The sequence below is a fragment of the Neolamprologus multifasciatus genome, chromosome 11 (assembly GCF_963576455.1).
Source record: "Neolamprologus multifasciatus chromosome 11, fNeoMul1.2, whole genome shotgun sequence".
Classification (NCBI taxonomy): Eukaryota; Metazoa; Chordata; class Actinopteri; order Cichliformes; family Cichlidae; genus Neolamprologus; species Neolamprologus multifasciatus.
Genome location: NC_140449.1, coordinates 24,567,995 through 24,591,137, shown reverse-complemented (window position 1 = coordinate 24,591,137; position 23,143 = coordinate 24,567,995). Strand labels below are relative to the sequence as shown.

The window sequence follows — 23,143 nt, the reverse complement described above, 5'->3', positions numbered from 1 at the left end:
ATTAATTTATTAATGGATGTCCTTTTGGAGGGATTCTGTGGATGTTTAATCCCACCTAGATTGGAAACATTCCAAGGATCTTGTATGAAGCTGGAAGACAGCAGGCATATGGGTTACCTTTCTTGCTCTGTGCTAGTTATGAAATAGGTCCCAGGGAGCTGCAATAAATGGGTTAATGGAGTGCATTTAAATTTTTTTAGTCAGCTATTAAGAAACAAATCAGCATAATGGCAATATTTAGAGGCAAGCAGAAATCGTCTTGATTAAAGGCTGCAATGGAAGCAATGGCCTTCTCAAAAAGTGTGGGCTGTTGGTGTTATATTAGGTCATTTCAATGCTACGCTGAGATACCAGCACGATCATTTATATTTTCACGGGGCTTGGCTTTTGAACACATGTTTATATTTTTATACTAATTATGACAGCTGTAATTCTTGAGTAACATTTGAATATCCAATTCTGTATTTAGTTGGCTTGAAGTGCATGAAATAGTCATTGTTTAAACAAGCACAAGTGCATTCATTTCAGAGAACCACTCATCTTATGCGGTTTTAACAAAAACTGGTTTCATTTTTAATATGTTTCACTTTTGTGTCACCTGGAATAAATCGACCATTCTGCTGGTTTCAGCAAATAGTAACCACACTAATCCCTTTATGTAATAACGGACTGGGAACATCCACTTCCACTATTTTCTTCCTGCATATACCTCACCTCTACAGTACTTATCTCTCTCGTTGCCACCTGCTTATTACTTTGTTTCCTTCATTCCTCAATTGCACGGACTTGTACAATCCACTTCAGTCTCATACTTTCATCCTAATCTCTTCTCCCTTCAGCTGCAGCTCCATTAGGCAATGAGTCAATACAGTTACTGTATCTATGACTAAAAGCCTTTTGTAAAAATGCCCTATTCTTGGATAAGTCAACGTAAGCCACAGCTATGCAGGATGATAAGTCGTATTTAAGTTGGTGCAAGACTGATTACTTCTTCCACCGTATGACAGAAGTCTTGTTAGTAAATCTCTACAGCATGGAGAGATGATTATGTCTGGGTCGATATCAGGGACGAGTGGCTGTATTGATGTTAGATAGCTGATGGGAAGAATTTCTTCCCTCCCTCCTTCATAGGCAGAAACACAGTGAAGAAAAGAGAGTTTAGAAGAATCAAAGTGTCTAAGTGTGCACAAGCTGCCTTAGTCGTAGCTACTTCCCAGGAACCCTGTCAAGTGTAGAGAGAGCTGTTTGGGATCCAGCCAACCCCATCAACAAATCACATCCATGGCTAGTGTAGATCTATAAATAAGTCTGTTAAAGTAGAGCAAGTTTGCAAGGATCCTATCGCCTTTCCTCTTTGAACAGGACTGAAAAAATATTAACCAGCACTTTTGAGCCAACTATGTTTGGAATGCGTGTCTTTGAGTGCAACTGCTCCACAAGGGGGCTATTATTACCTGCAGGGAGTGTCGATTGTTTAGAGCTGCTCATGGTCATCAAGTCCCCCGCTAGAAAGAAACTGCAGCTGGGTAGATGTTTATGTCGTGTGCTTAGATGAAGGTTTTTTTTTTAAATGAAGTCTTCAGATCGTAAACCCATGGTGGTTTTTGTTTTTCAGTTTCAAGCTTATGGGATTTGACATCAATCAGTTTCATCGGTCAGGCAAGATCCACTCCCAGCACAAAGACTTGTATGACTATACTGTGGATAAGCCACTTAGATCCTCATGATAATTGTTTATGTGAGCAGTAAATACCAAAATAGGCTGTGGCACACCCTTTAAAACCCCAAAGAGATTCTGAAGAGATTTCATGTCTAAGAATGAATGGTATGTCTGTCAATGACAGACAGCTTATCTCGCTCCAAGAAATGGCCTCCAGTTGTTTTGAAAATGAAAACCATTATTTGCAATATATGCAAGTTGGGGATGTTCCACGTTAAGGGTCTAAGCAGGGCAGGAAATTTAAGAAGAATATTATGGATGGGCATGGGTTATTCTAAAGCCTATTTTATTAAGGCCATTTATTCATTTATTTAGCTAAGTCATTACCTTCTCAATGTCCTGGTGAAACGCATACTTTAAGCTTTGGCCCATGTCTAGATTGAATTCAAAGGTTCCTAGGCAAACCAAGCTATTAATTATGACTGTGATTCAACCTTATGCATTTCATAGCGTGTTCCTTATAAGCTTAGTTAGATTTTTACGCAAGGGGTACTCTTTTTGAGCTGAGAGTCAGTGAGGCTCATGATAAAATCACTTTTAACTTCCCTTTAAGAGATCCTGCGGGCCCCCATGGACATATAGGCCCACGATTAGTCAGGCAAGTCTTTTCATTGCAAGGAAGAGAGAGAGGGAGGGAGAGAGAGAGAGAGGGAGGGGAAGGAGGGGGTTGTTTTGAGCGGAGAGGGGGTCACCTTTTGTGCAAATATATCAACCAAGTAGACTGCCACCAGCATCAAATTTCCGTGTATGTGTGTGAGAGAGAGAGAGACACGAAGAGTGCGCTGGACTCATTTTCCAGAGTGAGCGAGCGACAGAGAGTGAGAGAGGTTCAGAAAGCTTTGGAGCGTTTAAAGAAGAAACGACTTGCTGCTGTGCCACATTTCCACTCTGTTCACCCTTAAAAGACACCGTAAATACATTTTCCCGAAAAAGTTGGAAACGCGGCCATGGACGGGATAACATACGAACGCACGCTGCTCTTGTGCACCTTGCTCCTCTGGGTATTTCAAGGTAAGTGTCTTTAGTACTTTCCGTTATATTTTAAACGACTCACTCCTGATTAACTTTCCCATGCTGATGACAGCGTGCTGACAGGATTTCTATGCCTTCGGGCTGAAAATGTATACTTTCTTTTTTTAGTAGGGGAGTCCGACTTTGAGATGTCCGCCGCTAAAGCCACAAACCTCTCTGTCGGCTGCGTGCCGCAGCGGCTTATTAAGTTCTGAGCTATTTCATTAAGTTTGCCGTGTGTGTAATTTATTGTTTTGTCCTGAGAAACCGTAACCGACTTATTAACAAATGAGTGAAGCAGGACAAACCGAATCTAGTGGAAACCGGATTTATTCCCGGTTCAGCTTTGCACCAGTCACAGGTCGCGCAGTCTCGATGAGTTGTTCACTAACGGGATGTTGCATGTTGCACCTTTGGCTGTGTGTGGATGTGCGGGAGTTGCATTTCTGCAGCTAAATGCACTTTTTGACTGCGGTACTTTAGTTTGGTGTGGTACCCCCCCCCCCCCTCCCAAAAAACCGAAACCCGACAACAGCAACAACAACAAACAAACAAACAAACAAATAAAACGCCCCCCAACAAGATAAAAAATGATGTCCAAGTTCAGATAAAGTAGCCCGTAGCTGGAAGAGAATCTACAAAAAGCTTTAAATCCTCTGATCACCTCAGTGAATCTCTTACCCTGGAGTGAAAGTCATAAGCTTTTATTGTGAAGACCATGTTGCTACTCTCTTATTCTGTCTCATTCACGTCTGGCTGCTGCGGTGCAGTTTCCAGCGCTTTGATGTCTGATCTGCGGGATTTTCTGTCTCCTGTGTTGGCAGTGAGCCTTACCCTAAGCACCCCTAGGTGCTGCCAGAGAAACTAAGCCAGTTTAAATGCAACTTGATTTTGGCCTTGCATGTTCTTTGTCAGAGAAAAGTTTAGGATTGTGATCAAAGCCCATATTTCAGAGAGATGATGTGGAGCTGCATCAGGTTTATAGCTGTTCTAGGTTTGAGGCGATGTCTCCTCATAATATCTCATATATTTCTCAATATTTCATTGCTTAATTTCCTTAAAACATGGACTACATCATGTTTTTTTTTTTTTGGCATTTTCTGCATGCATGAGAAAGGTAGAGGTGTAGTCAAGAGTGGTAGCTTTGTGGTTGTCTATGGCAATAATAGACATTGTGGGTTCAGCACTTAAGATGACCTGAAGGATGATGGTTATCTTTTTGTCTTTTCTTACACTCTGTTTCCTGCATCACATCACAACAGTTGTGCTTTGCTGTCTGTCTGCCCTTTATTGAACATTAAACAGGTACCTACAAAAAAGTGCCCTGTAATTAATGAAGTAAGTAGTGCATCACGCATCAGGCAGCTGTGCCGCATTGATTTAAAGGCTTGGCTCCAGGTGCTGTGCTCCCCCCTACCCGCCTGACCCATTCCCTCTGTGCCACGCCTTAGAGTTGCTGCTGGAAGGTCTGCTTAAGTCTGAGGATAAATCTTTCCTTTCCTTTTTTCCTTGGAGGTAAAGTTTGTCGAAGTTCTCTTTTTCTTTGTCTTTCTTTTGGCTTGGCTTTGTCTAATAATACCGTCTTGTTATCTTGGGATTGTTTCGTACAGACCTACATTCTCAAATCTGCTGTCTCTTAAGTAGAGATTGTGCACATAGGAGAAGTTAAGCTTTAATGCCAGTCAGGGCATTTCACTTCCACTTGCATTTCCATTTTCTACATGCAAGCAGTGCAAGCTCCAACTGTGTCATTGGTGAACATAGACCTGAGCTTAATAGAACAGATGCGCAAATATAAACCACCCGGTAGTCATATTTTATAGTTTGTATGAGACTGTTTGGGCATGGGAAAAAAAGTTATCTACAAATGGTACAACCACTCATGATAACCACAGATACCATGACAGCACCCTCTACTGACTGTAAACATTTTGACAGGAACAGTGAAGGAAGTGAGGAGTTACAGAACTTCAAAGTGTGCAACAAAGAAGGTCAGAGAGGATTACAGTCACTGGAAAAGTTGGACTATTAAAAGATATCATAATTATTTCTGAGGTTAAAAAGTAAAAGGACAGTAAAATTATTCTTTTGGTAATGATATTTATTTCTACTTTTTTTCTATCACAGTCACAGAGGGCTAAAGACGGATACAGTTTATAGAGGCTTAGGATTTATTTATTTATTTTAGGTCTTCCCATCTATGTGTACTGGAGCCAACGGGCACCTCTGCATTGGATGTGTTGGATGCACATGCTCTTAGTTTACTCAAAAGGAAAAAGGCCGTATGTACGGGCATGCCAGTAATTATTTAAGTGACACATGTGTATGTGTTCTATGGCAGCCTGGTTCACCCTTAGGTGCTCAGCATGCTGACGCCCTGAGTCATACTGACCCACTGACCCATTCACTCACACATTTTTCCTGTATTACTTGCTACAAGGAATCAGCATTGAAAAAATTTGTAAGTCTGTTGGAAATTAGCAACACAATATTTACACCTGAGACAAAAAAAGCAATTAAAAAAAATCAATTGGTGAAGTTAGTGTTTTGTGTTAATGTTTTTGTAAAATATAAACAGTAAAGTTGCTGAAGTTTAAGGCTGTTTTAAGTATACTTACAGGTTATAGCCTCCCACACCCCCCAATACCTCTAGAAGACACACTCTGTGATGCAGAATAAAGAAAAGTAGAGTTTAAGTCAACAGTGCGTTCTTTGTGGTTGTGTGTATGACCAAAATGATAAGAGTATTTTTTTGTGGGAATTTACTGTAAATGTTTGTCTCAACTTTTTATCTGTGACCAACCTGCGGTGTTAGAAAGAGCCTTTGGTGTTGGTGTAGATGATGGTGGTTGACTTTCTCACACTATGCTTCCTGCAATGTCTTTCTCTGGCATCCCTAATAGAAACAAATCAGAAAAATCTGAATCTGTCATTTTAAACCACACATTAAGCTTTTTACCTTATGTTTTCTTAAGTTCACTTACTTTAATGAATATTTTATTTCCAACTGGACCCTTCGCGCCTCAAAAAGTGCCCTGTAATAGAGTACATTTGTAATCAACAGTGGCTTCTTTGTGGTTTTGTGTATGTCAAAAATAAGTTTATCAAAATTTGAGAGTGGGTATTTGCATAAGTTGTGTTAACACCATATCTATGATCAGCCAATGGTAATTTAAAGGAAATTGGTCGTGGTGCCCATACTCTTTTCATCCTTTCTCATGCTGTGCTTCCTTCTTTGGAGAAAAAGTTTCTTAAAGTTCTGTGGTCAGTGTTTTTGTGTTGTTTGTGTTGTAAAACACACACATTAAAGTGATTGTAAAGGGGTTTTTTTTTATCCTAATGAAAAGGACTGTGGGATTATGGTAAAAACTACTAAAGATAGTCAAGATGGTTACGAACAAGTGAAGAGAATCATTGTGACAAGCATCAGCTGAGTTCAAGGTGTTATCCCCTAACATGTACGGTCAGCCTCTTTGTCTAACACCGCCCTAATTCCCACAGTCATTTCCTCACGTTTAATTTCTGTGCCCCCTGCCAGACCAGCTTCAAAAGTGCACCCCCTGCAGCGATGTGTAATTATTATGGTATTAGGTCAGAAAAAGAGCCATTTAGCCGCAAGGAGGTAGAAGTCTAGAAGACCTTTTTCACGGCTGTCCTGGGTCACTTGGTTTGAATTTTGAGGAACCACACGCTTGTATCCATTCTTAAATTTGTGACTCCTATAATGGATATGTTTGCACTGAAAGAACCGAAACACATAGATACCTAGTTAATGTGCACTGCACTGGAGTCTGACGTTCAATACTGGGAAGAAGCAACATACATATCTCAGTGTTATTTAAGCCTCTAGGGGTGGTGGGTTTGGAGTGGAAAGGCTGTAATTATGATGTTTGGGAATATATGTGTCTGTGTGACAGTAATGAAATAAATCACTGATGGAATGAAAGGCATACCTGTGGACGCGTCATAGCTTGCCCTGCGATGTGTGTGTTTGTTTGTCGTCACCTCAAATTCTATGGAAAAGGACTTCTTTTCTCACTTTAAAGCCCCCTCTGACCACAATTCACAGGCAGTAATCCACATATAAACAAACAGTTAAAATGCGCTTTTCACCTCACCATCTCGAGACAGTTTTATAGGTGAAAAGCTGGAGTCTCTTCACTGCCAGGTTGCATTCTTGTGCTTTAAATGGATTTGACTCAGTCGAACAACCTCTGGCCACAAATTGAACATTATTCAGTCAAAGTAAAGGGCACATTCAGGTTTGACTTGTGGTTGGAAGTCCATTTAGTAATCACTGGGTTTAGAGAAGGGAATTTTAGCATGCCCGCTGGTGTTTATAATTCGCAGTGAGTAAAACGTTAAAGCCCTTTGCAGCAGCTCGATAGGGCGCTAATGTTAGCTCGTGAGCTGGCACTCAGCCCTGATAGTCTACTGGGAATCTACAGATGGTAGACTGTGTGGTTAATCTTGGAAAAATCAGTCAGTAAGAAGGATGTGGCTCGCAAATGTAATGGAAAAGTTTTTTGTCACTTTCATATATAACAAGAGTGTCAGAATGGCAAGGCAAAACTGTGATTACACACACACACACACACACACACACACACACACACAAACAAACAAAAGGTCTGTTTCTCCAGATTTGCTTTGTCTATGTTCCCATCTCTCTCACTCTATAATCATGTTTCTTATTACTTGTCTCATCTTTGTGTTCCTCTGTCTGCTTTACATGCTGTCTTGGTCTGGTTGGTCTTTATATCTTTTATCTTGAAAATTTTTTTTTTTAAAGTCCCTGAATTATGACTTATAAAGATTTAATGTTTCTTTTTTTTGTTGGCGAGGCTTCTGGTTGCTTTTACACCCATCTCTAGAGCTGTTATATGACAGATTTTTGGCCACTAGACACATCCTTGTTTTGAACTTTCCAGTGCACTCATGTCAGTAATCATGTCTGTCTCTGTCACAGTTTGCATTTGAATATTTATTTAGATTTGTTTTAGTAGAAAAATATAAAAGCTGCTACTCTATAATAATGCCACAAATATTAAGCAGTGACCAATGTAATCATATGGTTTGGCCTGTTTGTTTTAAGGCTTGCCATTAGTGGGTGTGTAAAGAGCGAAGGAAGGAAGCGGAGAGGAAGGGTAGGATGGAGACAGATCAAGGGATGGGATGAGAGATGATTACAGCTCACTATTGTCTTGCCACTGTGTAGTCTTGTTCTTCTTATCCCAGGGGAGGAAGTTGACAGCAGTGGGTAATTTCAAATACAACCTTGAAAAGAAGCACTTCCTTAATTGTGCGTCCTTGCCTCAAAATGTGTATATGTGGTGGCAAATTGGGGCTGCGGTTGCAATTCAGGGTTGCAGCAAAATTGAAAATTCACACAAAGCTTTTTCAAGAGACGAGGTTAAGTGCTACCAGTCCATTTAGCAGGAGAGTGCCGAAGCAACATGCAGATAAAAACCGTTATGTCTCGCTGTGTTTGGGGGAGGAAGGTACAAAATAGGAGCAATGGCTTGAGCTCTTTTATTTATCCAGTGTTTTAATCTGTGCCATAAAACAAAAACGAGCTACAGCCATTTGTTTCTGCCACACAACATCAATCAAATAGCAGCCATGAGACAGATAAAACTGACAAAAGTGATAAAGGCAGAGATAGCGGGAGTAAGATCAGTCAGACTGAGTGCGTCTGGATTGACGAATGCCAATTAGGAATGGGGAATGTCACGGAGAAAGCCTGCATCTTTGGCCAAGAAGATCGTTTTCTTGGCAGTGGAGAAGAAATCCTAACCCCTGTGCCCCTCCAACCTTAAAGCCTCCATCTGACTGTTGGCTGGCAGAAGGTCCTCAGGGAGCCCCGCAAGCTGTTGCTTTTCAGACATCAACAGTTGCCTCAGCAGCAGTTGTTGAATGCAACCCCTCCAAAAAAGCCCTGTCACCCCCCTTCCTTCACACACTAACACTTGGGGTCCATTACCACCTTGTGTCTTTCCATACCACTGGCTTTGTCTGGTATGGCGAAAGGAGAGAGTAAAATTGTAGAACTGGTGCTGTGAATGCACTCGTAACTAAACTTGGTTGGTCTGTGGTTCATCGTGTATTTATCAAACATTTTAATAAAGGCTACTGAAAAATGAGGGTGAATTTTTACACACTTTATGTGCCACTAAAGTATAGTTTTCTAAGTGTGGACAGAGACCTGAATGGACCCCTTTCCCAGGAATTGTTTCGAGGGTGGGACTGCACTATAGTGGAGCCTCAAGGGATTTTTACTTCTTTTATCTGTATCACATAATGATAAGAAGGAGATGAGGGTAACTTGAAGTTCAGAAGGTAACAGAGTTTTTTCTATTTACTCAAACTTCTCCGGTGGTTTTCCCAAACCTCAATGAGTAATCTGTCTTTTAAGCCACATTTCATGCCCTATCTCCCTGTTCCATCTGTCAGAACATTCTTGTGCCCCTTGAGTTTAATCTAGTTAATGGTTAAACACCAGCGGTTAACCTCTCCAGTATGATTGGTCACTGTTTGACAATGAGATCTTATTGCTTTAACTAGGCCATGGGGACCTGGGAGACTGGAGTAGTGAACATTAATCCTTTGCAATGGGAAGGAAGAGGTAAAGCAGAATGCGGAGGAGGGGGAGGGGGCTTGTGGAGGCATCTGTGGGTTAGGCTCAGAGGTGGTGTTTGTGTTACACCTCTAGCAAACACCTTTGTGGGTGTTTGGTTCTTTGAATTGGATGTTTTCTATGACTTCATGCCTTTATGTGTGAGAGCATGTTACCTGAGAGCAAGTCCATAATATAGTCACTGAACAGCTCCAGTGTCAGTTTCAGAGGCTTTGAGTTAAAGAATTACCCCGAGGACATAGTTGGCCTTTGTTTTATGGAAGCTTTACTTTACCAGAGCCACGCTGAAGCATCGACCATAACACTTAAGTTTTCTTTGCTCCTCTCTGCCTGTGTGAACTTGAGTTTGAAAGAGGAGTAACGTTTCCATGTCCTGACTGTTAATGTTCTCCGCAAGTCCCATCTTGCGGAAGTCTCTTTTGCTCTGTTGAGCAAAAGAGACTTCCACTCTGGAATTTGTTTGTCAGTCTCTTTACTGCTCTCGACTTAAACTTCTCTACGTCTCTCAAACTCATTAGTGTTTCTGATCCAGTAACTTCTTTTTTAAATTTCATCATCTGTCTATCAACCCCATCAGGACCTAATACATGCATCCTTTATCCTCCTGAGCACGTGTTGTCGAAACATCACCACAGCTCGAGCAGAAGGAGCCAATAGAAGCAGCATCTCTCAAATCTGTGGATTTTCGATGCAGTGAGGAAAAGGAGTTATTTTTTCTATAACTGACATTCCAGATAATGACAATATTCAAACCAGAAGGGGTTTGACTCGCTGAGCAGCAACTTTCTGATTTTGTAACAGTATTTGTAAAGTTGCATCAGTTTGGTGCAGTAGCAGAGAGCATTCATGCCCGTCTTTGTTGGCAGCGACGAAACTGAACTGTGTGGGTTTGTTCCCCGGTTGCCTCCATATTTCGGTAATACAAGAGGAGACAACTTTCATGTTTTCATTTTTTATTTAGTCTAACAGAAAAATGTCCAAATGTGTTCCTGGCCCATATGAATATTACATCCAAAATCAATAGCATTCAATTGGGTTATGACTCCATCGGCTAAATGACTCCCCAACTGCATGTCTGTGAATTCTTCGGAACAACAATCATGATATGATGGATAGTTATTGTGGGTATAATGGCAGACTAACATAGTGCCTAATTGATTTAGTCTCTTGTTATTAAGGACTAAAGTAATTATAATCCTAGTAGTTTGCCGCAAAAGCATCTCGCATTCTGCCCCAGCAGGCATAGTGCAGCATTAAGACTACATTTACTTAACCATTATTCTTACTGAATTATTATCAAGCGGTTAGGAACTAAGCGTTCTATGGACTGATGCAGTAATTTGATGGAGCACTTGTGAATCATGAGACTGGGTATTTGGTCTTTGAGAGATGCTGAGAGGTCTAGGATAGGAGTTTGGTGGACCTGCTTTGATCCCATTTCCCACTCACACCATCCTCACACACTCATACTCTTTGAGATTTGTCTCCGCGGAGAATGATGAAAGATATGCCAACTCTTCATGTTGATTAGCAGTCTAGGCGTGTGCACTGCTCTTTGTGTGTATGCGTGTGCCTGTGCATTGAAAGCTGTGTGTGAGGGTGGGATTGGTTAATGGCAGGGGCAGAGAGGACACATGTTCAATAATAAGGCCTGACAAAGAGGGACAGGCAGAGGGAGGGATAGAGGGAGGATGGGAGGATGATGGAGCATTCGGTATGTCAGTGCTTTTCATTTTCATCACTCCCTTTTTCTTACAGCTAGAAATCAATATTATGATAACTAAAATATGCTCCCACATTGAACTATATCACAATATGATCAATCACGTAACAAAAGCAGACTGCATACACAGAGCTAAGCATATAATGGATTATTTCGCTTGGAATTATTGATTTAAACTAGGAGTGCAACTAAGAATTGATGGTGTAATCATTTAATTGCTATTTTAACTATAGCAATATTGAAGAAAGACAAAAAAAGTTATGATTGCATCTCTAATTTGGATCTGTGCATAAAATATGACATAATTTATCATCACTTGAATGATAATTATACTAATGAATACAAATGAAGCTGCATACCTCAGCTATTTATGTGATCTCTCCTGCACCCTGGATTTGTAGACCTCTGTATGTGAACAAGTGTACTTAATCGTCTTTTTTTCCTACATTGTCCTGATTAGAGGTTATGTGACATGAGAGGTTTTTAGGCAGTAGTAGTGGATAGTAGCAGAGTAATAGCAGAGACAGAAGCTATGAGGCAGGGTAAAATACAAGTGTATTCCACTCAACCGTTCATACATGCTGTAGCTTTGGGACTCCTCAGAGCTTCACTGTGTTATGTATTTTACAAGGAGGACTCTCTGCACCTGAACAGTGCTACATTGTTAAGGCATTCCTGTAGGCTGTTGGAATGCAGGTATTAATACTGGGCAGATTACGCACATAGCAGAGAGAGAAAGAAAGACAGGGAGAGAGTCAAGGAAAGAAAGGAGTGAGAGGCATGTAGGAGAGAGGAGGTGCAGAGTAAAGGGAGCAGAGGAAGGCAGCAGGGTTGTCCAGTGAAGTATGGTACTTACTGAAGTATAGTTGTAACTATGTGGGAGTTCATGTCTAGAATGCAAACCACATTAACAGAACTAGTAGATGTGTGTACATGTCACAAGGGGAGAGTTCGCGCTGGGTGTGGGGCCAGACGTTGCTCTGTGTGTGGGCACCCGTCACTTGAAGCAGCTAAAGCTGTTAGAAGCATGTGAACATTACTGCAACCCCAACATAACTTAGAATCCGGACTTAACAGACGTTATAAATAGGTGTGTGTGTGTGTGTGTGTGTGTGTGTGTGTGTGTGTGTGTGTGTGTGTGTGTGTGTGTGTGTCCAATCCCATGTCAATGGCAGTACCAGCTTGTGATGGGACAGTGGTGAGTTTGTAGGCAAGCCCACACGAGAATGCAGAAAGGGTCCTCAACGGCTTGAACAATCCCACTTTTTCTTTTCTCTTTCATTTTCTTTCTTAACTTTTACTGGCTTTCCCCCCATTTGCTTCAACATAAGTAAAATTTATCTTCAATCTTTTTTTCTCTGTTAAGGATGCTAGCATAACTTCTCTCTTTTTGATCAGTGATAGTTTCTTTTATTAGACTATGTCTTTTTTTGATTTACAGTGTATCATACGACGCTGCAATGGTTGTGGCTCCTAGTTTACCAGCTGGTGGTATATGATCCAGCCTGTCAGAGAAAAAGCCTGTTCTCCTTGGCAAGGAAGCTAGCAGGTTAAAGCTAGCCAAAAATCTACCATCTATCACATACACCCTTTTCTGTAGCCCCTCACCCACATACAAACTCTCCACCTCACCCCATCTGTTTGTGTTTGTGTGTATGTGTGCCTATTTGGCACAGATAAAGGGGCAGTTGGTGTAACGGTTCACAAGAGCACCAAAGCCCGGCCCACTATCGGCATGACAGGGCAAAGATAGTTAAGGCTCAGGGTGCCGGAATAAGCAAAGCTAATGCTAACTTTCTGCTTATAAACACTTAGAGGTGCTTCATGCTAGGAGCAGTTTGAGGAGATCCAGACCTTATGGTTATGATGCTACCAGCCAAACAATGTCATGCTTGTCTTCCTGCTGCTACCAGTCTGCTCTCTCTTCTCCTGCCTTGGTTATATCCAAGTATCAAAGCAGTACTGACTGTCCTTCACTGAATAATCCTCCCCTTCTACCCACTTCTTCCTGTTTTCCACTCTTTCTTGGCTTTCTCCCAATGCACAGTTAGCTAGTTTAGCAGGAAGGAGGAAACTGGCAGTGGGTACAGGTGAAGCAGAAAGAACCGGACAGTCATAGACTTAAGATTTTGATTGCACCGGCTGTATCTTACGCTTTCACATTATCTCTTTCTTTATCTCTCCTATTAGCCACCCAGGCCTTTTTGCCTGTTTCACCTTCATTCAGCTACCTTTATGTCCTCATATCTTTTCTTGCTACTGCTATCATCATTGCTAGTCCTTCAAATTTGTTTCGCTCATTTGACTTTTTACACCACATCCCAGTGCCAGGGCCTTCTTCTGCTGTTTCTCGTCATCTATTCCCACTCGACTATGTGGTCAGAGCCCCTGCAGTGGATTATCAGTCAGTTGACTCACAAAGGGCAGCTAAAGCCTCCAGTACAAACATGAGACAATATCCAAATGATTGGCTGCTTGGCTCTGGACCATGGAAACAAGCCGCCATATCAGGCTGAGCCAGGCTCGGTCCACAGGTCTGCCCATTGACCACATTATGCTGTAACACTGATACACTGTAGTGCTTTTGTTTGTTTGCTGCAACTGAATATAGAAACTGTGATCAATTACTTTTACATGCAGTTATAATGCGTATTACTGAGAGGTAGAGTTTACTATGCGGAATTCATGTAAAGTAATTACAGTAATGGCCAGGAAGGAAGGAAGACGAAGACAGAGAACACAGAAGAGATTTTGTGGATGTAGTGAAGGAGGACATGCAGTGCATTTGTGTGACATGAGGGGATGGATGGTAGGGAAAGAGTGAGATGGAGGAAGATGATCTGCTGTGGTGACCCCTAAAGAGAGCAGCTGAAAGAAGTCTGGGTTTTTTTAGTAGTTAATAAGGGTATATTTAGCCACCAATGAGTCCAGCAAATGTTTACCTCCTCCATCTTTACTAAATAGAAAGGTTTCCCCAAATTGCTATAAACTCTTTTTCAAGTAGCTGTCCCTTAATTTTCTGTTAATTGACTATTCGTTGCAGCTCTAATTCGTGTATATAAACTATATTCTGTTCAGCTTCCATATGTTTCCTGGTATTTGTGAAATGTTAGAGGTGAAGCAACCAGTTGGTGTGATTCATGACAGGAAAGGGTGGTGAGCATCTGGGCGCTAGTATGCTGAATGTATACTCTGAGTATAAAACCTCTTTAATCTTAGGAACACACTGTCCCCAATCTTTCGAGCCATCTGCCTTCACTTGTGCATGGCTAAAACTTAAAGTGTTACCTCCATGTGTCTCCCTGCTACCTCAGCCTGTATCTCACAGCTCATTATGGAGACACATGGTTGGCCCCGCTTCCCTTCCAGCTGTATTTCTGCTTAGAGATGGATCGCTGAAGTCATGGAAAATTCTGGAGGTCTAATGACAGACAGCTTCCACGTCTCCTGTCCATCAACTTAGCTCACCTCTCTTTCACATTCCTTAGGTCACACCTGGTTAGTATTACTTGCTTCTTCAAGGATTTGACAGATATCCCCCTCCTTCCTCCTCATTCTACCCCTGCCTTATACCTGTATGGACAAGCTTTTACTTGCCAGTGAAAACCTCTCTCAAACACCCCATCATAAATGTCAAGATTTGCCCAAGAGCCCCCAACATAACTGCAGAATGTATCTAATTATAGGTTTTCCAACAGCATGCAGTTCTGTGTTCTTTTCTGACATACGGACTCAAGATACATTCATTCAGAAAACCTCCCAACACTGTTAACTCAAAATATAATCATGAAAACAATTCTGAAAATGTAAATTGAGTAGCTTACTCATGATCCTGAAAGCAGTTTTATCAGTAAAGTATGGATGATGACGAGTCGAGATCCGGCAAGGCAGCGTCATCACCTTTGAGTTTGTTTTATTAAAATGAGTTCTGTTGCGTTACGTCTGCTTTCCCCTCTGCTCTCCACCTCCCCCATCCCCATTCCCGTAATGAAAGGAATAGCTAACAGCTATGGATATAGCCAGAAGGTCGCAGATGTCTGGTAATATTCAGGATGTATTTCATTTCACCCCCTTCTCTTAATTTTCACTTCAGTTTAGCAATGGGTGTTACATTGCGCTGATTTTCATTTTCCCATATGTTGCTTCCAAAATTAGCAAAACATAAAAGCACTTTTATCTTTTTCCATCTTGATCGTGATCGTTATCTCCAGTCCTTTGCCCTTTGTTTGACTCCCTTTTCTCCTCCTTGTTCTTTAACCATTCATCAATGCTATCTTCCTTCTTCTAGCATCACATGTGTTCATGTCACTACATCACCAGATTCTTAGAGGGGATGGATGGTGCCAGGGTTGTAGAGGTGTCGATAGATGTTCTTCAACACCCCTGAAAATTTACAGAAACCTCCTTCTCTTGGATGTGCACAGCAATCCTTGGCTTACAAACATATGATGTTTTATTTCCTCCATTATACTAAACAACCAGCACTTATGATGCCTACACGGACCATCTGCTTCTGTAAAAAACCTAAAGCAAGCCCACTGGGTCAGAAAGCAGGATTTTAAGAGCTTTATATTGTAATTTAACAGAGAATGTGTTTTCAAGGAAAACAACTATAGTCAAGAATATATTTTCTGGTGTTGTTGAGGATTCTCAGACCAAAATTTAATCACTGAAAGTGTTCATTAATATGACTTTTCTGTACACTTTAATTAAAGAAGAGGAACAAATCACTCTCCACACAGTCAGCCTCTGTGGTATGCTGCAGCCATGATTAAAGTGATACAAGGACACCCTGACACACTCCTTTCATATGCTTCATTTTTCCTTTGATCTTTGTATGCTGAAAATTAGCTTCACATCTCCAGGCCAGTCTGGTGTATTTACTTTAGTGTTTTTTTCCATCCTGTCAGCGTCTGTCATCTCCGTAATCTCTTCATGAAATCACTCGATTCTAACTTCATAAATGTTTTGTTTTCCTTGATATGATATCTTGCATGAGAATTTGAGACAAACGTGGATGTTGCAAGAAGAGATGAGGTGTTTGTTTGCATCTGATAACAAAATGGAAAGAAAGAATAGTCGGTAACAATCATTTCCTGTCACACGGTGTCGCATGGCTGTCACATGTTTGCACGTCTTTATTTCCTGTGCTTCGTAACCCAAAGATACGTGTTGTCTGTACTGCTACAAATTACAGAAAAGTAGCAAATCCTGACATGATAAAAGCTAAAAATGATCAAAATGATCAAAAATCTAATGATTTATTTTTAATTATCTGAAAATAGTCAAAGTCACTTAAGCTTTTAAGCTTTTAAGTGTGTGAACAGCGGAGTGATGAACAAACCTGTTTACTGTAATCTGAACCCTGTGGGCCTTGTTTTCCTGCCCTCTGTTTACACGGGTGACCCGCGGCGGCCCACGGATGTGAATCAAGCCATCAGTGTGCCGAGAGCAAACGGTCGCAGAGTTCGCCAGCGTGGCGGCGTCGTATCTCCCACACAGAGCAGCGTCCTCAGCAGTGCCCGATCATCTCAGACCTGAATGAACTGATGGTTGCTTTAACCTTAAGCGGGTCCTTTGTTTGGTTTTAGTTGCAGAAAACGAATCCCCTCCCCCCCAGTTAGTTTCAACCTTTTAAAAATTAGCCTAATTTTAGATGATGACTCATGTGCTAATGTTGCTCTCATGCACGCCATTTTCTACCAAAAGAGAAAGCATACTAAAGACCACTATACTGATGAAATGTCTGTGGCAAACAAAGGCCTTGCATAATTGTACATTTATATGTATTGTGTATTCATGTTAGGATGATTTGTAGTGTGTGTTTGCTGTGTTTTTGTGAAAAGAAGCACAACTCAAAGGGTCAGAGATCCATCTGGTGTGAAGATCTCATGGGAGGCCAAAAACATCACACATCAGCATTTGACCTTGAATATGTACACCATTAAAAAGACAAAAAGGATTAATGGTATTTTTGTCCTGTGTTTTATTCTGCGAAAAGCAGGCCACAGGCATCGTGTTATCACAGAGAACTGGCATAGAATAGGTCCAATCTGTTTTTGTGTTGTCTGGGTTATAAAAAGGGACTGCGAATGCTTCGTGGTTCAAAAGCATGGTAGGGGAGCAGAGTTTGGGTTCGACATTTTTCATTGACATTATTCCGTCTAACCTTCTCCCCTCTCAGCCTCTACTCGCTTCCCATTGACCAACCAACATTCATCTGTCGCATTGTCTTTCCATGACAACACCCCGCTGATTTGTTCTTTCTTTGACTGTGCTGACTCTTCCAGCAAACTCGAGAGCCCTCACCTGTACCTCCCCCTCCCCCTGTCCACACATTAGCCCCGCAGTATCTTTGTTTTCCATCTCCTGGACCTGCAGGTCTGCGCACGTTGAGACACGTGTTGTTTTGTCTCTCTCAGGTTTCACACATTCCAGATATTATCTCCAGGCTCCAGTTAGCTTATCTAAGGAAAGGCGGTCAATCATTTGGCAGACAATGATAGATGGTGCCCTCTGAGTCAGGCCTGATGCCTCCAGATGAAAGGCCTGCCGAAGGGGTGGCCTTGTCATGTTGGACAGTCGTCTAGTTATCATTTCAGATAACTTTGCTCTCCTGTTGTGTTTACTTTCCGATTGATCTCGCAGACTCACCAGAAAAGTGTCCCTGAGATCCGTTCAAATTAAAATGAATGATTATTATTTAAATCTTTGCTTCATTTGCCTAATTATTTCATCTGTTGTCTCCCATTTCTTTTCTAATCACATCATGATCCAAGCTATGAATAATAATTTAATGAAGCATTAATGAAAGTGAAAAATGTACGGGGTAGCAGATTGGAATTTTATGAGGACCGGAATAATGCACCTTCTGAAAGTCTCTGGCGAGCCTTGATGTGTAAATGAGTAAGACATCAGTGGTGCCTAAGTCAGAAAAATGTCCAATTTATGAGAAGTGGCTTCATAAAAAAATCAGAGCTTGAAATTGAAATTATTCATGGTTGACATTTCCTCGTGCTTCATTCTGCCATTTTAATTTTCAGGCTCTGTCGTTACAACCTTGGTTTTATCAGGTAACTGGCCGACAGTGTTCTCATTGTGTGTTTATTTCTGTCTCTGTGCGTGCCACCGTGTATATATCCACCTCTAATCCAGCCTTGGGCAGTTTCTGTCCCCTATAGGCTCAGTGTCAGCAGCTCGACTTTGATGTCAAGCCACAATTTATTCGTCTGTCTCTGTGGACTCCCCTGTTGTCCACATAATGTCAGGCAATCAATAATAATGTGACCTACCTATCTACTCTTGACTACCCACTGCTCAAGTTATTCACCCCACTGGCTGCACTGTTCCAATCTCTGACCTGCCCCTGCCCCTGAAGAAACCCTCGTATTCCCAATACTGCTTTTACCAATAATGCCTGTCTAGCTATGACAATAACCTATGTGTCTGTTACTGTGGTAACATACAGCCCTGTAAAGCAAAAGCGACCCCCTGCTTCTCTTGTTTAAAAAATAGCCTGTTCCTAATGAAAACAGATCAAGTCTGGAAGAGTAAGAATGGACACGGGGACGCATAAAGAAAGTGAAAAAAATCTAATCAAGAGATGAACAGCTGCTTGTTCATGAATATATTTGCTGAGCCCACCAAACTCCCACCCCCACCCACCCCAACTCTTTCCCTCTGTTGAACCCCCACTGTATTTCTGAAGAGCTAATAGAGAGTGGGAGAAGACAGGTGTGCCATTATACTGCAGATTAGCAAAGAATGCTAGAAGGTTAAAACAGTCTGCCTAACTCAGATGTGTATTTGTGTGCGAGCTCATATTCCTCTGGAATTACATTAAAATCAGTGTGTGTGTGTGTAAAATACATGATCTGAATGCTTGTCGTGATATGTATGCTTGCCCTGTCCATATGCTGAGTGATATTTGAAATATGCTCACTGGGTGTGTAAATGTGTGTGTGTGTGCGTGTGCATTCCACATCTTTCTTCCGTCTCCTTGCCCTACCCATGTATGGCTGAGTGCTAGGACCTCGCTATCTTCTAGTCTCCAGCTTATCTGCTTGCCTGTCTTGGAGTGTTGGTGCAGAAAATAGAAACTACTTAGTGGGAATTCATTCTTTTTTTTTCCTTTCCTTGTTTGAAAAATGTCCTTCACATGCAGCAGAATACCGTGCAAGAAAAAAAAAGTAATGCAGTGGGATGTGAACAGTGATGTGGAATGCTTTTAACTATCAGTAAGGCCTTTTTTTTTTTCATTTTTATAATGAGTTATCTGCATGAGAAAACTGTTGGCATCAGTTTGACTCAGAATTCTATTTGGAAAAGCAGCCTGCATACGAATGAGTGTGCAGCTACTGTGTCTCCATCCATAAATATGTTGCAGTTAGCTATGTGTGCACATGGCCGTGTATATTTTCTCCTACCACCTAACGTCTTCCAGTGTGGTTGTTAGGTTTTTCCAGTTCCCAGCCTCTCAGCCGGCCTAACACTAGCCAGTCAGTCAGCCATGTGGTCCCTCTCCACTCTAATTAAACTCACCGTGGTTCCAAAGACACAACCTCTATGCCAAACTTTGTGTCAGCTGCTGCCAAAACCCGTGCATGTACGGGTGTGTCAGAATGAGAAAAATGGAGAGGGAAGAGTGGTGTTATAAGCACATTTGCTTCTCTTTTTAGTTAGTCAAGATGTAGTAGAAGAATGTGCCAAGGCACAGGAGGACCAGTGGAGGAACAAATCGAAATGTGGGAGTAGAAACAAAGAAGGATCTACAGTAGACAGCACATTCAAATGATTGCCTTATGAAGGAAAAGAGGGAATTTAGTGGATTTAGAAATCAGGGAGAAGAAGGAGGAGGAAAATGATGGAGAATAGTAATTAACTCTGAATTATTCTATCTTTGAGGGATCAGGGGGATTAATCGAGGCTTTGGTTTGGATTCTGCACCTTTCCCTCTGTTGCACCATGGGAGTCTGGTTCCTGTATGCAAATGCGTGTTTGTGTGTGCGCACATTTTCTGTGTGCATGCCCGCATGTGTCGTGGTGTAGTCCAGAAGGCTTCATGTGTCTGTGCCAGTGGGCTTGTGACCATATCTACCAGCCACCCAGCCAGCCAGTGCTGGTGTGTGTATTGATGTGTGACTTTGTACCCCACACTTACTGAAGTTCATCCAAGCATTATAAGTTAATCCGCCATAATAGGCAAAAAAAACAGAAAGTGGGGGTCATGGTAGGTAGGGTTGAGGGATGGGGGTGGTGGGTGCGGGGCATTAAAACATAGTGAATGTGTGTTTCTTTGTCTCTGTGTATGCATAACAGTCTGCTATGTGTGAGGTATGTCAGTCAGGAGAGTGCAGATTCAGGGCTAGACACATCGTTTTAAATCCCAGGTTTATGTGCTGTTGGGACAACAAGTGTTGATAAGCCAACACGTCATTCAGATAAAATCATGACTCTGGCTGCCCTAAATCAGAGCTATAAATCCCTCCAAACATGCTAAAAAAATGTTGTTTTTTTCTCAAGTGACTAATTGATCTAGTATGTAGAGGTGAGGAAGACAAGTTAGAGTCTAGTGGTTTTGCTGATATAGTGTATGGAGGTCAGCAGTGGCAGTGAATTTTGCTGTTCTTAAGGAAACAACAAAACATATAGTGTGCCGAGTCGAGAGTCATATATTCCAAGCACGAATTGAATGAGCTCACCTTTAGCCGAGACTCGCAGTACCTCTTAAACACCGAGTGTTTTCACTGTCAACACTGTATTAGTCTGTTTGTCCAGACCATGAAGACCTAAGAAGAGGGAAGAGCTGAAGGGCAGGTGAAGGGTAATTTTGTGATGGCTGAGGAGTGGAGTTAAGCTTTACCCAGCCTGTCTCTGAGCAGTGGTCCATTCTATATATACTGTTTCTCACTATCTCTTGACCACTGCCTTTCTGCATTTCCTCATTTTCATTTTTTTTGTGGTTCTTCTAGAAATTAAGATTTCCAAGCTGTTATCGTGCACTTTAGTCAGCTTCCAGGAACACACACACATGCACAAAGAGGCATGTGCCTTTTAAAGCTTTCATTACCACACTTTTGGCTCTTTTCTTTCACCTTCACCCTATCTGCCTCCCAGTGGGTTTACCCAGTCCTCTCTATCCCTCTATCTGCCCCTTACACGCAGACTTAACCAGCCTGCTGAGCACGATGGCCTGTTTTTAAAACACGGAGCAATGACTGGATAAGAAAACAGCAAAAGGATAAGGGACGCAGAGAAAGAAAAGAAAAGAGGAATGAATCAAGGCGTACTCCAGTGGCCTGTTATCTCATTACAGCGGTACCTTTCCTGTCATGCCCGACTGACTGACCCCCTAAGGAAAACTCTCACCCCCTTATAAGACCCTCTTTATTCAGCAAGCGCACTCGTATTTCAGGTTGGACACAAAGACGGGCAATTCTCTCTGGTTTTTGAGCCGTCCACACCAGATTTGTGCATCCTGACTTAGCCAAGGAACACATTCAAACGTACAACACAGGCACATAGAGCAGCCTTTTTAGTCGGCAGTTATGAAATCATGCTTGCAGATAATGGAAGCTAATAGAGAGAGTGGATATCCATTTGTTCCACCATTTTCTCCCTATTCCAGCCCTCTCGGCTGGTCCCATGTGGGTATTAGAAGAGGAATTCAAGAGGGAACTGCTGTCAGCTAAAGTAGTGGAAATGGTGTGCCTCTCTCTTGCTTTTCTATCTCTTCTGCCAAAATGAAGGCTCATTAGAAGTGAAGGGAGGGCTGTGTCTAAAATGAAATGGATATAGTGCTATTCAGCACTCCTACAGACAGACAGAGCGAGATTGGGGAAGAAGACTGTGAAAGACATAGACAGTTCTCCTAAAGTGGAGCAGAACACCCCCTGAATTTAATCAGTAAAAGCAAATGTGGAGAAATCATGCTAAACAGGCTAACTGCAAGATGCCAGTTTCCTGTGAAAATGAAAACTCCTCTCTGGTGTTTTCTGTTCACACATCCATCCATCCATCCATCATCCATCCTCTCCTGCTCATCCAATCCAGGGTCACAGGGGGGCTCAAGCATATCCCAGCTACCATAGGGTGTGAGGGGTACTCACTGGACAGGTCGCTAATCCAACACAGAGAGACGGACAACAATTCACAGAGAACTCACATTCACGCTTATGGGCAATTTAGAATTACCAAGAACCAAGAAGCCAAGCAAACACCTGGAGAACATGCAAACTCCTCCGTTCACCCCCCCCCCCCCCCAAAAAAAGCAAACAAACCCTGAAATGGAAAACCATGAGCAGAACTTTGTTATCCATTTTTTTAGTAAGCAAGTTGGACATTTAGTCTGACAGTTTAAGTCTATGATTTTAAAACCTCTGTTATCCACTGGTGAGGTCATTTGGTGTTTACGTTTAGACAATATGGTTGTTCCCAACAACATGTCTTTTCTTTCATGTGTGAAAAGAAGTGAAAGTGCAGTAACGCATTGTTTGCAGCGTTAGTCTGTCTCGTATTACGTTGCACATATTGATTAATCACTGGAGCCTCAACTGATGTTAAAATTTATTATCAGAGAGAAGTGTTGTCATCTTCACATTACTGCCAAAACAGCTTTCAGGTTAGGAAAGCTCACAAAGAAGATTGCTACGCGAGCTCTAGCGTCTTGCTGTTATATACCCACCGTGTTATTTGTTGACTTCAGCTTGTGCAGTGTGTGCATAACCCATCCACCCAGGAGCAGAGCCTTTGTCAGACCAACAAAACACCTGGGTACTACAATTCAGAAAGAAATGATAGGTGGTAAAAAAAAAGGTGACGGAGGGAGGCAGTGTTTGTGGAAGTCAGTTGTTGAGATGTGAAGGGCAGGCAGGTGTGTTTATGTGGGTCTGTTTCGCTGTTTGTGAATGTTACAGTATGATACCGTAAATAGGCTACTGTAAATAGACCGTGAGACATTCGTCTCCGTGCTCAGAAGTAATTATATACACATGGGTTTTCAGGACAACCTGTTTTAGTCTTTACTGTGTGTGTGTGTGTGTGTGTGTGTGTG

The 23,143-nt window shown here is 41.8% G+C and overlaps 1 protein-coding gene across 3 annotated transcripts in view; it reads left to right on the top strand.

Moving 5' to 3' along the window:
* The first annotated feature begins 2,408 nt into the window (after positions 1–2,408).
* Positions 2,409–23,143, top strand: part of bcam (basal cell adhesion molecule (Lutheran blood group)) — a 48,388-nt gene continuing 27,653 nt past the window's right edge. For 2 of the 3 annotated variants that reach the window (XM_085176955.1, XM_085176954.1), the window contains exon 1: positions 2,410–2,731. In XM_085176955.1, the coding sequence (XP_085033081.1) occupies positions 2,668–2,731 (64 nt within the window). In that variant the 5' untranslated portion in view covers positions 2,410–2,667. Of the gene's footprint in view, positions 2,732–23,143 lie in introns of all 3 variants that reach the window. The other variant, XM_085176953.1, reaches the window with a different exon arrangement.